Source organism: Lissotriton helveticus, chromosome 6, assembly GCF_964261635.1.
Source record: "Lissotriton helveticus chromosome 6, aLisHel1.1, whole genome shotgun sequence".
NCBI lineage: Eukaryota > Metazoa > Chordata > Amphibia > Caudata > Salamandridae > Lissotriton > Lissotriton helveticus.
In genome coordinates, this window is record NC_136067.1 from 1,674,968,923 (window position 1) to 1,674,985,285 (window position 16,363).

The window sequence follows — 16,363 nt, forward strand, 5'->3', positions numbered from 1 at the left end:
TTTTAAAAAGAGAATTAAATTTTGCTGTCAAACACAATGACACAGCACTATAGGTTACACATAGAAATACATTCGATTAAAAAGAGATTAGTACATTTAATAAAAATAATTTTCAAGATGTAGAACGCCGGAATCTAAAAACAATAATACAAATACAAAAAGTCAATTATTTCAGACAGAGAATAGTTAACTAACTAGCAGTCTCTATCTTAATACAAGGTCATTGATGATTAAAAAAAGCAGTAATATCAATTTCATGGGGACCAATTTGTCAGACAGAGAATAGTTATTTAAATAGCAGTCTCTGTCTGAGCGCCCACGCCCAGCCCAGATATTTCGCTGTGGCTATCAGAATCCAAGAAACTGGACTCGTACATATGATTCGCATAGCTACAGAACTACATGATGTCCCAAGGTTCCTGCACATAGGAGCTAACCAGGCACGTCTTGGGGCGGCGTAAGTCCTGCAAGAAAACAAAAAGTGGCCCAATGTCTCATTCCCTATCCCACAAGCTGGGCAGATGTTACTTCCACCTGAACCCCATTTAGCAGTCAATGTTCTTATAGGAAGTGCACCAGCTCTCAGTTGAAATAGGAGCTTCCTGTCGCCTGGTTTTGAGATGATGTCCCAATATGATTCCAAGGCTGGATACATTTTAGCCTCAAGGAAATACATAGACATGGACCCAGTGCTGGAAATGCTTAAGATTTTAGTAGCAACATTTTCCCAGAAGATATTTTTTAAGACAAGCTTGGAGGGAAATGATGCCCCAGCAGGGTCCAGCCATAAATAACTCAACCCTAGCTCAAACAATGTAGCTTTCAGAGATTTAAGCCAGCTTATTTTGTGAAAGCCATCAGCCTTGATGACATCCACAAAACCCGCGGCATAATGTGAGAGCTCGGGAGTAGTCCAGAGTCTGCGCCAATACAAGATCGGGCGTAATCTGGCCAAATCCTTGATTTGTTTCCTTCCGAGATCATATCGGAGAGGCAACAACGGAGTACTTTTAGGTGTACCAGTGAGAGTTCGTAGGAATTTGTTTTCTGAGGCTTGCAAAGATGTAAGATTTTCAAAGCCCCACATTTCTGCGCCATAAAGTGCAGACCCAATGGCCTTTGCTTCATAAACCAATAGGGCTGGTTTAACAGGTTTAGTTAAAGACTTCCTGTGTTCAGAGTTAATTGCGCCAGCTATTTGTTTATGTCGCAGTATAGCAATATTTAAGTGCTGGCTCCACCTGTTGTTATCAGCAATTTGGATACCTAGGTATGTAAATGAGTTGACTAACTCTAAAGGCCGGCCGCTCATCATAATTTTGGACTTGAAGCTGCGATGCGGCTTAAAAATCATAAGTTTGGTTTTAGTGGTATTCACCTCAAGTCCATGTTCCCCACAAAAATTCTCAAAAATCGTCAGAGCACGCTGTAGGCCACAAGGGTTTTTGATAAAATTAGCGTGTCGTCCGCAAACATTAGTATGGGGATTTTTAGGCCTGAAAGGGAAGGAGCATCAACTTTCGCAGGTACCAATCGAGAAACTACACCATTTATAAACAATGTAAATAAGGTAGGAGCCATTGAGCACCCTTGTCTGACCCCTCGTTCAACACGGAAATCAGGAGTGACCATCCCGTGGCCGCCCCACTGAATTTTTGCATAGTTAGACTCGTGGAGGCGCAGTATCATGGTTAATAATTCATCAGAGACCCCCAAACTGTGCAAAACTTGCCACAGTTTGGCCTGCGGGACCAGGTCAAATGCAGCCCGCAAATCGACAAATGCCGCATACAGGCTGCACCCCCCCAGAACCACGGTTTTCCACTGTAGCAATTGGAAACGGAACACTTGGTCAATCGTGCTTGTTGCCCTTCTAAAACCTGCTTGGAATGGAGATAGGATGTTAAAATCCTCAGCCCAATCGAGAAGCCTATTGATCACCACACGACCCACAATTTTTTGCACAATGTCAATAAGGCTGATAGGCCTATAGTTACAGGGCTGAGCACGATCCCCCTTTTTATACACGGGGATAATCACTGCACCCCTCCATGAATCAGGGACATCTGCTCCTTGGGCGATAGAATTAATAAGCAAATAAATATATTTGCACCAGCGTTCCCTATCATTTAGAAAGATGTCAGCGGGCACTCCATCAAAACCAGGAGCTCGCCCACATTTGACTGCGCAAATAGCAGACATAATCTCTTTATAAGTAAAAAGGCTGTCATCAGAAAACTTCATGGTGATACTGTCTTCAACTGTGACCAGGGTATTAAGAGTATATTGCGAGCTAAAGAATTTAACCCATGCCTCCTGTGAGACGTTATTGCTTGGAGACTCTTCAGCTCTCTCAGAACCCCATTTTACAATGTTCCAGAATACTCTGGAATCCTTCCTGTCGCTGGCCTTTTTCAGTTTGCACCAGTGTTGCTCGTCCCACTCCCTCTTGGCTTTTGCAATACATACTTTGTATTCTTTTCTGGCGAGACAAACAGATACACAGTCTCGCTTCTTGATTGCATGGCCAAGGGCGAGTCTTGCCTTCCTACAATCAGAGTTATACCATCTTGCATCTTTACGGGTAGTTGCCCCCTTTTGCTTGTCAGGTTTTAAGAAGTACACCTTGATCTTAGCAAAGAGGGTATCATGAATTTTAACCACATCCCCCAAACCAGTAGGAGAGGCACTAGCCAGTTCCATGGCAAGAATGGCTTGATCAGTTTCTCTGTTGATAGTATCTACAGCCTGCTGATTTCTAGCTACAGTGTCCCATCTTAGCCTGCGCATGTTATTCTCAGGGATAATGAGCAGTGGAACTAGATCATTCATACAAGTAAAGTTTGCCTCAGCAGACCACCATTTATGAGTCACACATAAGGGGTTGTGGTCACTCTCTGGTCTTACGGTGACTTCCATGTCACAAAGGGTAGGCCACAAAGGCAAACTACAGATCACATAGTCAATTCGACTTTTATACCTCCCATTATCAAAAGTTGCTGAACCATTTTTATCCCTCACTGTTCTCCCAGTCATAGCTCTCAAGCCTTTTTCAAGACACATTGCGTTAATAGCTATTATGTCCTCGGTCCATCGAGAGACTGGTTTCAGTTGTAGCTCAGGAATACCCCAGAGAGAATCCTCATCAACTCCAGTAGAGGCGTCTCCCACAACCAAAGGCTCAAACGTCCTGTTAAGATCACCTGCTATAACAATGTTGTTTTTATGGGAGTGATCATCAATAAAGTCGACCAAGGCTAGTAATGTTTCAGATCGACCACCTTTGGCGCTCCTAACGTATATGTTATAGATATCAAGTGACCCTAAGGTGTCAGCAGAAATCCTAATCAGCTGTATATCATTGTGACAAATAGCTATGCTTTTGACTGAGAGGTTTAGTGACTGTCGAATCCAGATAGTAAGCCCCCCCATAGGTCTGCCTTTCGGGCCCTTAACAGCTGGCACAGAGAAATTCAAAAACCTAATATAAAAACAGGATCACATGCCCAGGTCTCCTGGAATATACAAATATCAAATTGGGTGACAAAACCAAGCCAGTCCCCACAGTCGAGCTTGGAGGTCAATCCAGCTAAGTTCCAGGAGATTAGGTTAGCAACCCCAGACAAACGTCCCTGTAATACACCAGGTGGAGATTTCATTACACAGGTCTCACCATCTGTTTGGACAGCCGAGTTTTTCATCAATTCATTGTTAAGACAAATGACATTCTGGGCAGGCAAGCTAGCCAAAATATGATCCCCAATAACTAGGGGTGCTGCGCTTTTTCCCATAGAGAGTCAATCACAGTCATCTAAGTTGGAAAAGGCTGAAAATCTATTTTCCAAATTTAAACCCCACTCTGTCCGCTTTGCTTCCCTCCGCCCTTTCGTTGGAACAACATTCCACTTTGTCTTTAGCATTATTTTATTAGAAACCCTCCCACTGCACTGATAAAAGAAATCTAAGGTGAGTGGAATGATTTCAGTCGATCTTCTTTGTGGGGGTAGAAGGTTGGGCAAAATGTTAGCCAAAACCTCTGGATCAGAAAAATGTAAGACAACAGAGTCACCCTGGAACTTCTTGACACTGTTACCTATCCACCTCACCCTTCTGGCCTTTACTAATTCTTCAGCCAATTGGTGCCTGCCCCTGGGAGTTATTATCATATTATTTGTTAACCAATATAGGGCTTTAGACAATAGGGATGAGGTAGATTCTTCCTGGCCAGATGGCAAGAGAGGAACATTAGCTAAGACCAAGACCAAAGGGGAAGCCTCAACTATCAGCTCCACCGAACCATTTACAGGATCTGGAGCAGAGGATGCAGCTGGAGGGACATCTTTGTCCTCCACACTATCCAATATGGATACCAGGGGAGCCACCGGATGATCAATTAGAGGGAGAGCCCCACCGCCCACCAGAGAAGAAGAGAAGAGGCCTTATTAGACTCTACCCTGCTAGAGACTGCATCAGGTAATTTGCCTACTTCAACTAAGGTATGATTCAATAGACCCCCAAGGCGATTGACTTCTTTAGTGAGCTTGTCTATTCTGCCTAGCAGCGGATTGACAATATCCTTTATCTTAATGTCTATCATGTCTAACAAGTTCTTGAATTGTCCACTAGTAAAAGACATAGAAACGTCATCTGATGTGCCATCTTCCTCCACCGCGGTTTTACTAGGAGGGGATGCAATCCTTTTCCGACTTGATCTGAGCCCATCTCGTTTTGGCTGTGTCTTTTTAGCACCTCTAGTAGAACGTGGTGCAGGCACCGGAGTGGGGGCTTTATCCTCGGGTAAGTATTGGTCAGCCTCCTCCTCACTTTCGCTGACTGGCTCTACAAAAACTGACCGATTCATTATAGAGTTATCAGCGTGGTCAGACACAGCTGCGGGAGCACAGCAGGAGCTAAGTTGCTCTAGGGATTCGACCAGGACTGGAACCGGCGAAGTTGGTGTACATGGGTTAGATGGTGAACTCAGCCCAAGTGAAGTTCTCCTGTCTCTGTTAATTTTGGCAACTACCTGATAGATATAGTTGTCCATAGTATTTTTTGCAGGGGGTGACTTTTTGCCGGGCATATCTCACCATAGAGCAATGAACAGAGCCCTGTCCAAAAAACTTTGTAGTACAACAGTATTTAAGAGGCACAGGACAAAGCAGACACTCCAGGGAAAGATCAGTGATATTAATAACCCACAGCTATAACAATGGCTCACCTCCTCGAATCGAATGTTCAGGCAGGGTAACTGGCCCAGCCCAGACTCTGACAGTCTCGGACTGTCGCAGACTGTCCGCCCTTAGTCCAGGCTTCGTCCGGCACATCACGCGCGCGTCCTCGCGGGACGAAGGCTCTGACTGTGCTTTAAACGCCTCCTGGCGCGCTCGTTGCTGCCGTCGTCGTCGTCACTGACCCCAAAGGCTGCTGGGGGTTGTGGTCCGGCCGGCGGAGCCAAGCCCGGCCGTAGTACAGGGGAGGCAAGCGGTTCAGGTGAGGCTGCAGGCAGGACAAGAATAAGGAAGAGATTTACTAGGAGGTAGGCATCATCTTCACTTTGTCAGACACTTTTATCACTCTTGATAAGGTGCAAGATGTACTCCTATAATTGACAGGATTTGGTTCCTATACAGGGTGGTGAAGGGGGGAGAATGCACCCAAAATTGGTGGGGATTTAGGGAAAGGGGTTTTTCCACAGGGAAAGGTATGCTTTCTATGATCAAAAAACTAATATGGAATTGCAGATGCATGTTTATGCCAGCATAAATATACATCTGTTACTTTTAAGTATATTCAAATATCTACACATCTGAGCACTCCTTTATGCTGCACAGATGCAGCGCCCTAGGATCACTCTTAAGAATTTAAAAAAGTGTAATGTACTTCTAATGTAGTGGGAAGGCCATAATTTCTGACATTTGCGTGAATCAGACACCATGGAGAAAATATTAGAAGTTTCTATTGTCAGAATGCTGTCTTCTGTAAAGTTAAGTTAGTGCATGGCTACCCTTTGAAAGTAGAGTGGTGAACACAGACCAAACACTGAAAATCTTTACATACGTTTGACATCACTGATGTCCATGTGGCGAAAAAAACCCATCAAGGCACAGTGATGGATCTATTGGTCTACCGGTTTTTTAATGGAAGTCAAGACAGAGAAAGGAAATATCAGCAGGTTTATTAAAAGATTCTACCAGCCTCTGTTGTTGACAGAAAGGGACACAAGGGATAGAGATGCAAAATAACTCATTTCCAACTACTTGGTGATGAGATACCTGTTATAGGCAAAGATATGGAGAATAATCCTGAAACAACATGGAGTAAGGAGGTTTCACCATCACGAAATGACATCCTATATGAAGGGCTGATATTGCTTTTAAGCCTTTCTAAGCTGGGAGAGACAAATGTGGGGTTATTTAAACAGCAGTGGTAGGGGAAAACAGCATGCAAACGATACATGTACAAGTATTTACTGATGTGTTTCTTTGCTGCTGCACGCTTCGTGCAATCACTTGTAGAACAAATTGGCATACTACCAACATTCTATGGTTGTCTGTATGTGCAAGTATAAGTTGGAAAAAAGGAAGTAAGAGGTGAAGAATGGATAAAAATATCATTCATGTGTTTTATTCGCCATAACTTAGGATGCATGTAAATCAAGCAAGGTCTGTTCACATTCTGTTTTTGTCATGGCTCTAAGTGACCCCGAGAGAACCAAGAAACTTAAGTTGCTCAATATTGAGCTCTACGGCATGGACATTCATGAATTCTGTTGGAACTTCCAGCCTATTTTTAACCTGGGAAAAAGGTGTGAAATGCCTCCCAATAGGAATCAATTGGCTGACTTGACGGGCCATGATGACTCCTCTGAATACGTTTTAGTGGGTACTGTGCGCATACTGTTGAAGCCAGACTGTTAAATCCTGCTTGACAGGTGAACTGAGCACAATGCAACACATGAGCCACACTTGAAAGGGAGAGAAGAGAATGGCAAGTTCATTTTTGTGTATCCCCTGACTGATTGCTGAAAGTCCCTACTTTTGTCCTACAAGACATGTCACTGGGTTTCTTGCAGGTACAGTACCTGCTTAAAACTGGATTTTAGTGTTAGATGCAGGAGCCAAGCTTTAGTATTTGTGCTCATGCAATCGCACACCAGCCTCTACGAGGGTGCACGGGGCTCAACATAATTGTTAATGTACGCAAGCATTTCACACACCATTGTAGTGTGAACCTGCTGAAAGGTTTGGGAGGTCACCTTCTGGATAAAAGGGTGGCAGCCAAAACCACTGATCTGTGTTATCCTGATGGGCTGTCTTCAGGGTGCGTACTAGGTGTGTGAGTTAGGACATGCAAAAGAGAGACCGCAAATATTATTGCTTTATTCTTTGTACAGGTTGGTATGCACTAGAATCATGTGCATCAGTGCAAAACAGGGGCACTTCTTAAGAGGGTGTATTTCACTGGAACTGGCAGGTTTATATGTCAATGTTATCAACACTGGATTGTGGGGAAGAATTAAATAAACATTTTATTACATTGAAGCCCCTATTCATAGGACATACTCCATGCGCATATTCAAAAGTACATAACTTTTCCTCATCAATGTGATTCTTTCCTTCCAGGGTACCATTACATCTGCTTGAGGAACGAGAAGAACATCCCTTTGATACTGCCAGCGCTCTTTGTGTATATAGAAGTTAAAGACTATGTCCCAGACACATATGCCGGTACGTTATGTTAAAACATGATATTTGACACATATAAAAATCAATGTAGCTGAGTGAGAATGTGATATAAAAATAGTCAGGCAGACTCTCTATCGCTATTTCTCCTCAAGAAATGGATACCTGCTTTCTTGAGGGATATTGGCATCTCCTATCTTCTCTGCTTTGCACTTTTCATGGGTGAATTTATGCAGTCATCTTTTGGATACAGAGGATAAATAGTGCCTGAATGAGCTTTGGTGTTTCCTATCCTGCTTTGAAATTTGGTACGTGAACATCCGTTACCCCATGTTTGTAATCCCTTGATGTTTGCGAGATCTCAATGACTGTTCTGCACACCCCAATAAGCAAAGTACCACAGCAAATGGTTTTAAGACTCAATGCAGAAGATGGCAGGTGAAAATTGATCACTAATATTTATAGTTTATTTTATGAGCACCTCACAGCTTTACTGGTAAATATTAATCTTGTGCTTGGTCTCCAGTGTTGCAGAAGCTTAGGGTACAGAACACATTTTGGCAGCTGAACCTGTTTAATGGTATTTTCTTCTGTACAAAACATGTTATCTGTATTTCTAAGGTAGATTGATTTTTTGGGATTTGGGCAACTTGACCTTCCAGTTCCTCCTAGCCCATCCACAAATTCTCCATCCTCTTTTTCAAATGAGGTATAGACCTCATTAATGACTGCAACCATGTGAGAAGGTTTCTTCCACAAGATAGTTCTGGAACAGCAATTCCATCAGTGTTACAGGGACAGTCCTACATTAATATTTCACATATTGGGCTGGGAGAGATATGTGGAGGTTGTAGTGAGAAAGGTTGTTTGGGTGTTTCTTCTTTTTAAAAATAGTCCCCAAAAAAGTTAATAATATTCACAATGTATTTCAGAATTTTCTTCACATTATTTGAAGTCTCTCTTCCCATCACTGGGCCTCCAAAGAATCAGACATTGTATTACAATTCTCTGGTTTTAAAAGAAATGATAATTTAGGTCTTTACCTCACTATGTTTTTTCTCTAATTTACAAAAGTACACCACTTATTCTGACCCTATCAACACCACCTCTGCTTGAGCGTTCTCAAGGATTCTGAATTCTTCTTCTAACCTTTCATTCGTGGATCTCATCTTAGTTTAGCGATACATACCAAAGCCAAGCTGCAACACGGTTAGCTCATCCAACATAACCTTTAATATGATTTTGTTATCATTGCAACATTATGCTTTCTATTTATTTCAACTGTTTCACCCATACTGGCCATTGTTCCTGGTTTTTATTCTCTTACTGTAGCAACTGTCTCCTAGTCTGAATATTGTTGTTTTTCTAAAACTTTCTACAATATCTCATCACCCAGTTTCACATTCATCTTCACACTGTAAATTGGGGTAGACTCATAGTTTCTTCTTGACTTCTACATATTTACTCTTGATATTGTTATTTAAATCCAAGCATTTCTTCATTTAACCCTGCCTTTAAGAGATTATATTGTGCTACCTCAAGTGTGGTATTTAACGCTTGCGTTGTAGCTTCTGATTTGCTCTGTTGTCGTCATCTTTACAACCTGAAGATTTATGTTGTTTCCTTAGTGGACATATGATGGAGCACTAGCTAATATTATACACTTGCATTCCTATTCCCAATTAAAATGACTAATTACTAATTTCTCATTGAGCACTCTCCTTGTAGTGTAGTGTTTAAGTTCACATTGCTTGAAATGATTCTCCCAGTGGTGTTCCCAGTTCTCTTTAGGTCTGGCGTTAGCCAAGACCATTTTATTTTACTAAATTTATATGTATAATGTACTTACTAAAGGGGCTTTCAGCCACCACTCTTCATTCATTGATCTGCTGTTGGGGCATTCAAATTTTGCTTCTGTCCACTATGAATAGCCCAGTTTACCAGCCTGCTTCAGCCACTGGTTAACTTCACTTTGAATGACTGCATTTAGCTGTCTCACAATGACCACATCCGCACACAAGGTAGTTCTCCTCAGTGCCAGTGTTTTTGCTTTTACTATATTGTTACTTTAGAGTTGTCTTTGTGTTTAGAGACTGAGGTTAAAACAGGACTCTTTATACCCGATGTGAGTGCAAGTAACATTCCATGTCAATGCTGTTGTAAATTCCTTTTGATGTGCTCTTTGTTTATCTGACTGCTGGTATTTCACAGCATAACAGATTGCATCCATTTGAAACTGTTCTGTATTAAGTAATTCTCTTTTTACTATGCATGCAGTACACAAACTGAAAGTTTCAATATTATACATGTGAATTCATAAGCAGACAATTCATCAAAACATGTTTATTCTGGACTCAATTTCACCAATGTTTCTAAAATGTTCCCAGGAAAAAAACGATCCTTTACTGTTAATTTTAATTTGTAGAGCGCTTAATACCGGAAGGTCTCTAAGCGCTTCAAGAAGATCCGTGACAGTTCTAGAGAGAGTGATAGCAGTTAGGGCCAAGCTTCTGTGAAGAGAATAGTCTTCAGTTTTTTTCCTAAAGGGGAGAAGGCGATTTTCTGCATGGAGCTGGCTGGGCAGCTTGTTCCACAGTGTCGGAAGGAGGATGGAGAAGGCTCAGCCACCTTTGGTAGTGTATTTGAAGCGAGGGCAACATAGGAAGCCATCCGAAGAGGATCTTAGCGAGTGTCCTGGGACGTATTTCTCAAGTCGTTGTTTGATATAGGTTGGGGCCTGACCGTGCAGGGCCTTGTGAGTAATGCAGAGGCCCTTGAATTTGGCCCTCTGCTTAATGGGTAACCAGTGGAGAAGTTGCAGAAGGGGTGATGCCCGCGTGCGCCTAGATAGTTTAAAAATTAGCCTGGCAGCGTCATTCATGACTTTCTGAAGTTTGCCCATGAGGGAGTCTGGTAGTCCAATATAGAGCAAGTTGCCATAGTCAAGACGTGACAAAATCATGGCGGCTACCACCGTTCTCATGGTGGAGAAGGAGAGGATGGAGGAGAGTCTCCCTAATAGCCGGAGTAGGCCCACACAAGTTCCGAACACCGTGGAAACTTGGTTGGCCAGTGAGAGCTTAGCATCCACTTTGATTCCCATGCTCTTAACCACTGGGCTGGAGCATCAGCCAGGTTCTGAGGCCAATAGAGGGAGCTCCAAGGGTTGTGAGCGTTGGTCACGGCCAGGACCTCGGTTTTGTCTGGATTAATCTTAAGTGAGTTGGCCGTCATCCAGTTAAGTGAAGCGCAGCACCTCTTTCGCCTGGGAGTGGGCTTGTGGCGTGTTATCAATTTGCAGAATGATTTGAGTATTGTCTGCATAATTGAACACTTGGCAGTCCATTGCAGCGAGGGCATTAATCAGAGTTTGGAGGTATATGTTGAATAGGAGGGGTGATAGGGCAGAGCCCTGTGGAACTCCACAGGGAATAGGCCCCCTCTCCGAAACACGATCGCCCATCGGAATTCTTTGGGTGCGATTTGTCAGGAATGATGTGACCCATTGTAAGATGGACCCCCAATCCCAATTACTCTCAGTCTTTCCAGGAGTAGGACATGGTAGACCATGTCGAACGCTGCCGACAGGTCAAGGAGGACTAGGACACAGGGCTTGTTGTTGTCTGCAGTCATCCTAATCTCATCGAGCACTGATAGCATCACCAATTCTGTACTATGGTGTGCTAAGAAACCAGCCTGCCTGTCCCCTAGGAGGTGGCGATCTTCCATGAACCTGGATAGAGTTTGCAGGACATTTTGCTCTAAGATTTTGGCCAGGAATGGGAGTTGGGAAATGGGTCTGTAATTTTTCATATTGGATGTGTCCGCACCTGACTTTTTGAGCAGGGGGATAGTTCTGGCTTCCTTAAAGTGTCTTGGAATCTTCCCGGACTCCAGACATAGGTTCAACAGGGTGAGGATTTCTGCCTTAATTTCTGGGAGGGCTAAATTAAAGATCCTAGGGGGGCAGGGGTTGGCAGGTGAGCCAGATTTAATTTTGGTGGTAATACGTCGGAGAGCTTTGGAGTCAAGAGTGTGAAAGGCCAAGAGCAATTCTACTTTCTTTCCCTGGATAACCTCATCGTCCTTGGGGGACTGCTTGAATGGGGAATTGTCGATCTCAGTCAGGATGTCCTGTATTTTTTGGGAGAAGTAGGATAAAAATTGGTTGCATTGTTCTTGGTTTGATGGTGTCATCAGCGTTTTTGGCTTAGTTCTTTTTGTTTGTTGGTTGCTACTAGGATCCTGTTTTTATAGTATTCAGCCTTCCCACGCACAAGTGCTTTTTTTGTATGATACGACTTTAGCTCTATACTCTATGAGGGCCTGAGGCTCATAGTTTTTACGCCACTGTCGTCATGGTGTTGGAGTGAGCATTTCAAGGCTCTGAGCTCTTCCGAGAACCACAGAGCGCCTTTGCCTTTGTTACTGGTTTTTATTTTATTTTTAGGGGCTAGCTTATTGATGGTGGAGAGAAGCCGGCTGGAGATAGCTTTGGATCATTCATCAATATCCTCTGACTCCTGCCTCCTGAAGGGACTGTCTCGGAGCGTGCTTACTAGTGTCGAGTCCTCAATTTTTGACCAACTACGAACATATTTCCAGTCCGGAAGGGGGCCGTGCATGGCGCCTAGCTAGGGGGGAGTATGAGGTTGATACAGTGGTGGTCTGACCATGCGCATGGGGTGATATCCCTTAGTGTCACCAGGGGGAGCGTGGACAAGGCCAGGTCTAGGACATGTCCGAGCTCATGCGTGGGAGTGGTTACTAGCTGGGTAAGCCCGAGAGTGGTGAGCGTCTCCTCTAGCTGTTGGGCCTGTGCCTCTCTGAGTTGTAGTGTAAAAAACTACAGGAGCAGAAACCCGTCAACCACGTTGGGATTGGGGTAGATAATCAAAATAAACATCTAGTATCCCTACTGGTATTATTGAAAGACAGTTAAAATGGATATGCAAAAAGCATTATCAGAACAGAAATAAGGAGACTCAATAAGTATTTCAAGTGTGCTCATGGCATCATGTTTAAATAGACTTGGTTAGGCAAATTACAGTTGTAGCAGCACTGTAGGTTGACAAATAACAACACAACTTAAATTGTACTTGGTGCTCAAGGTGTGCAAGTGATAAATAGAGTGGCGACAATTGTGATCAGCATAAACGGCGCATAGTGAATGGTGCTTTGATATATACAGTGAGACAATGAAAAACAATGTGGATCACAGTCACAGTGGTAGTTGAAGTCACCTACCACCACGAGTTGTTGAAAACGTGAGTGGAGGTTAGAGACATATTCAGTCAGGAGGTCTACGAAGCACGGGGCATTTGGGTGGGCGATAAGCTGTGGTGATTACTATACTGGATGAATGGTGACAGACCTTGACAGTTAGGATATCTGCTCCTTCTAGGGTTTCTCCAGCCACCTTTTCCAGGTATCTCTCCCCCCACAGAGATGAGGAGACCTTCTCTCTTGAGTGCAGTTACTGTTTCAGATTTTAAGGGGCAAGGTCTAAGTGCAAGGGATTTAAGTTCATTACTTGTATATGCCCAGGATTGGCCAGGGGTCCTGGCCCCTGGACCCGGCTGGTCTTAATTTGTAGCATTTATAACTTTTTTTTAAAATGTGTTTCTTTCTTTCCTTCCTTCTTTGTCTCTTTCCTTCTTTCTATGTTTATTTTTTCTTTCCTTCTTTCTTTCTTTTGTTCCCATCCTTTTTATTTATTTCTTTCTTTCTTTCCTCAACACTCAAAGCAGATCATTTCAGTGCCAGGGAGTACTGTGGTAATGTGTGCTTTTTGTAGATCAGAATTTTTTTTTGCCTTTAGTCAGTGTTTTTTTTTAGATTGATAAATTCACGGCAGCTTCCCAAACAATAACATTTTGGAAAAAAATGACAACATAAAATAAGAATTGCCAAACGGCTGGCGTACAACCCCTGACCTATTGACTTTGCCAATGATTGTTTGCTCTAGCCCCTGTATTTTTGACCTATGTTTTGGTTTGAGGTCCCCTAAACATGCCTAAAATTCTATATAAATTGCAGTGTTTTTTTTTGTTAATAACTTTTGCAGCTATACCAGAATTGTATGTATGTATGAGTAAAACAACTGGAGAAGAAGAAACCGTCACTTCTTATAGCATATGTATTATCAATATGTAATCAAAAATATAAATATTCAATCTTCACAGGTCAGACTATGTTTTTGAAACCTCAAGTGCCACCCTTCTTGCAGTCAGACTGTCACATTTTTCTCCCACATAGTCAAATCTATATTAAACAATTAATTATTAACTAGATTTGTGAGCGGTTCTTAAAATATCATTTAAGACATATCAAGTAGAGATGTCAATGTTAGAAATTTCTCAATGGTCAACAGCATATTAGCAGAAACTACTGACTCCTGTCTGTGGGAGTTACTATGTGCTGGTTTCATAGTAAGGTGAGCAATGTCTTTGTCCAGTAATCCCAGCTGGATTGGCTTGTGAGGCAATTATTTTTGCACATTTCCAACTCCCTTTGTTGAACATAAGGTAAATCAGTTATTTAACACCATTATGCTGGAATATGAGGTATGCTCACTGTGGGACCAAATACGGAATTCGTAGAAATGTCACTTCTGATGAAATACTAGCACTTTCTTCTAAGACCCGTTCTCAGGCCTCATCTGGTAAATTTGAAGCCTTGAAGAGCAGAAGAATATATTAAAAGAAACCAGTGATGCATTGTGGAAGAACTACATAGGAAGAAGCACAAACCATCACTTGAATGATTTTGCTGAAAAGCGCTTGCAGTTTTGTAACTAGTGAATACTCTAATGTGACCCACAGCAACCCTGGTCCAAACGCCTCCCACAGCTACACCGCAGACGAACTCCACCTGCTCAATCCTGGACGCTGCCTCAAATTCTGCTACTGAGCCCCACCTCGGTCCAACGTGGGCTCCTTTGCCTCTTCACACTGCCTCTTAATATGCCTGTACACACCCGTTCCCACCGACCACACACAGACACAAGGCACCCCTCACCAAGTCAGAACTCAGTACCTACATTCACACAGTACTACACACCCACCCTGCACAACAACACTCACTCGCATGGATGCTCCTCAACACACGCTCACTCAGCAAGCACTTCCCTGAGATTTGGGACCTCATCGACTCCAGTGCGCCAGAGCTCCTCTTCCTCACCCCATATAGGTGTCTGACATTTCCACAGATATCCCTACTGGCTACAAAATACTGCACCAGGTCTGACACCACAGGAGGAGGAGTCGCCGTCGTTAACAGACACCAACAAGTGTACCACTTACACTGACCCAGAAGCCACTTTTATGGAACACATGCGCTTCAAGGTACAGGCAGGCAGTAAAATTACTCTCAGGCACCCTCACCTACCGGTCCCCTGGACCTCGCACTCAAATCAGCACCCACCTCATCAACTTCACTGCTCACCTCGCAATGGGCACCAACGACCTCATACTCCTAGGCGATCTCAACTTTCATCTTGACGACCCCATGGACTCTAACTTCACCGACTTGCTCGAAAGTCTACAGAATATCATCCTCACCCAACTCTTACAAGGCCTATCCACATTTCAGAACATACCCCAGACCCCATGTTTTTCCCGATGAACAATTCTAAAGTCAGCCACAGCACTCCACACACATGGGCAGTCCACTGCATCATCCACTTCAACATAACAGGGCCCCAACCACCCCCTACAGAGTCTATCAACACCCAAATGACTGCTGGAAGAAATTTACAGAAACTGAATGGCTTACCCCCCTCCAACTAAAGTAACCAGGAACCATCAATGACCTCACTAATGACACAAACAACTTCAACAACTGGATAAACACCTGTGCCAATACTCTGGCACCCCTGGAAAACACCAAATCCAAAAGTTCCAGCAACAAAGCTAACTGGTACAACGCTGACCTCAAAGTATCCAAGAGAGTTTACAAACAACTCAAAAGGAAATGGAGAACCACCCAAGGAACCACCAAAAGGAACACCATCAACCCTGCACTTAGACACTATCACCATTATGCGAAAGAGACCAAAAAAAGGCCTTGAGCCTGAGAATGAAATCTAGCTCCAATAACTGTGAGGAACTTATTGCCATCGTCAAGGAATTCACCAGCCCAACAGCCGCAACCAACACATCACCCCTATTCAAGTACTCTGAAACAACCTCTCCGGCTTTTCCATGAAAAAATCACCAAGATGTAAAGCAACATGAAACCCCAGCCACCCCCCATCAACCTTCCGAGCCTGATAACCTCATCAACTTAACACTGCCAACTGACAGCCTGGAACCCTCTATCCATCGAGGACACTGCAGCAATAATGAAGACAGTCCACTCAGGGGTGCCCCCAGACCCCTACACCCACCTTATCTGCAACCTGGGAAGAGCCATGATCATCACTGCACTCCCATCATCAACGCCTACCTCAACACAGACGCCTTCCAAGATAGCTCAAAACATGCCAAAGTTGCTGCCCATCTCTAAAAACCCTCAGTCGACCCTGAAGTACTTAGCAACTACTGACCAATCTCACTGATGCCCTTCCCAGCCAAAGTCATCAAAAAATACCATCAACAGACAACTCTTTGACCACCCAGAAAGCCACAAACTCCTAGACAACTTATAATCAGAATTTAGCAGTAACCAGAGCACCT

The 16,363-nt window shown here is 43.4% G+C and overlaps 1 protein-coding gene across 2 annotated transcripts in view; it reads left to right on the top strand.

The window, feature by feature from the left end:
* PLCB1 (phospholipase C beta 1) overlaps positions 1-16,363 on the top strand; it is a 2,228,480-nt gene that overhangs the window by 1,634,810 nt on the left and 577,307 nt on the right. For both annotated transcript variants that reach the window (XM_078649524.1, XM_078649525.1), the window contains exon 22: positions 7,626-7,730. In XM_078649524.1, coding sequence (XP_078505650.1) covers positions 7,626-7,730 — 105 coding nt within the window. The remainder of the gene's footprint in view (positions 1-7,625; positions 7,731-16,363) is intronic.